Source organism: Acanthamoeba castellanii (assembly GCF_000313135.1).
Source record: "Acanthamoeba castellanii str. Neff unplaced genomic scaffold scf7180000084702, whole genome shotgun sequence".
NCBI lineage: Eukaryota > Discosea > Longamoebia > Acanthamoebidae > Acanthamoeba > Acanthamoeba castellanii.
In genome coordinates this window covers 155,071-156,058 of record NW_004457263.1, presented here as the reverse complement: position 1 = coordinate 156,058, position 988 = coordinate 155,071, and the positions used below count along the sequence as shown (strand labels likewise).

The 988-nt window shown below is 58.7% G+C and overlaps 1 protein-coding gene across 1 annotated transcript in view; it reads left to right on the top strand.

Annotated features, from left to right (window-relative positions):
• The window catches only part of ACA1_136310 (uncharacterized protein), a gene marked incomplete at both ends in the record, with an annotated part of 4,978 nt that extends 4,095 nt beyond the window's left edge, over positions 1–883 (top strand). The window contains 3 exons of the mRNA XM_004333375.1: positions 132–234; positions 331–540; positions 613–883. Coding sequence (XP_004333423.1) covers positions 132–234; positions 331–540; positions 613–883 — 584 coding nt within the window. The remainder of the gene's footprint in view (positions 1–131; positions 235–330; positions 541–612) is intronic.
• Between the last annotated feature and the right edge of the window lie 105 nt (positions 884–988).

The following is a 988-nucleotide window of genomic DNA, read 5'->3' as shown; positions in this document are numbered from 1 at the left end:
AACGCCAGCAAGGTCAAGGGCAAGTTGCCAGAGCTGCCCTTGTATGCCACCAAGTACGATCCGTCCCTGTTCTGCGCATAACGCTTGCTTGCGCCATCGATCATCTCAACCCCCCCTCTTCCTTTCTTCAGGCTGCTTTCACTTCTATGCGGGATTCGGCTTGATTCGGGCTTTGCTGCGACGGGTGCTCGCCCACCCTCGCTCGTTGGCTACCTGGGAACGCAAGCGGAAGCAGTGCGCGATGCTTACATGACCAAGTTGAACGACCCCCTCACGAACGAGGTACTACGCTTCCGTGGGTGTGTCTGCGCGTCGCGAGCCATCACTAAGCTTCAAAACGCAGAACCTGAGGGTGGAAATTCTGCGACTGGTGGAGAAGGCGCTTCGCCACCAACCTGGCCTCGCGTTGCTCTTCATCAACATCGACGCCAACAAGGCCAAGCGAGGCGGCGAAAAGGATGGCGAAAACGTGCAGGAGTCCCACAGCTGCCTCAAGCTCGTCCGCAAGATGCTAGCCAACAGTCGGCACAACATGTCCAGGTGAGTGGAAACCCGAATTTCGCTTTGTGAGGTGCTCTGCGTGCGCTCATCTCGTGCTCGCCAACTCTATAGTCTGCCTCGCCTCTTCGCCGAAGTCACATCCCTCCTGGGGTCGCTCTGGCGGGCCGCGCCAAGCCATCAGTCCATCATCAGAGCGCTCCGGGAGAGTCCGGACTTCTGGAAGCAACTCACCGAGACACTGAGCGTCAGCATCGAGCGGCACCTCCACGCCTACAACGTGCGCCAAGCTGCCTTGAATCCAACCAAGGCCGCCAAATCGCCCAGCGGCAGCGAAAAGGGGAAGGAACGGCTGACTGACGACCTCGATGACGAACCGGGTTAGTCGCACATCCTCTCATTCCCGCACTGACTGGCGTTTGGTTGGCTTACCGACGTGTTTCACTGCAGTGACGGTCGAGGATGTCTGTTATCAGGTGACCATCGGTGC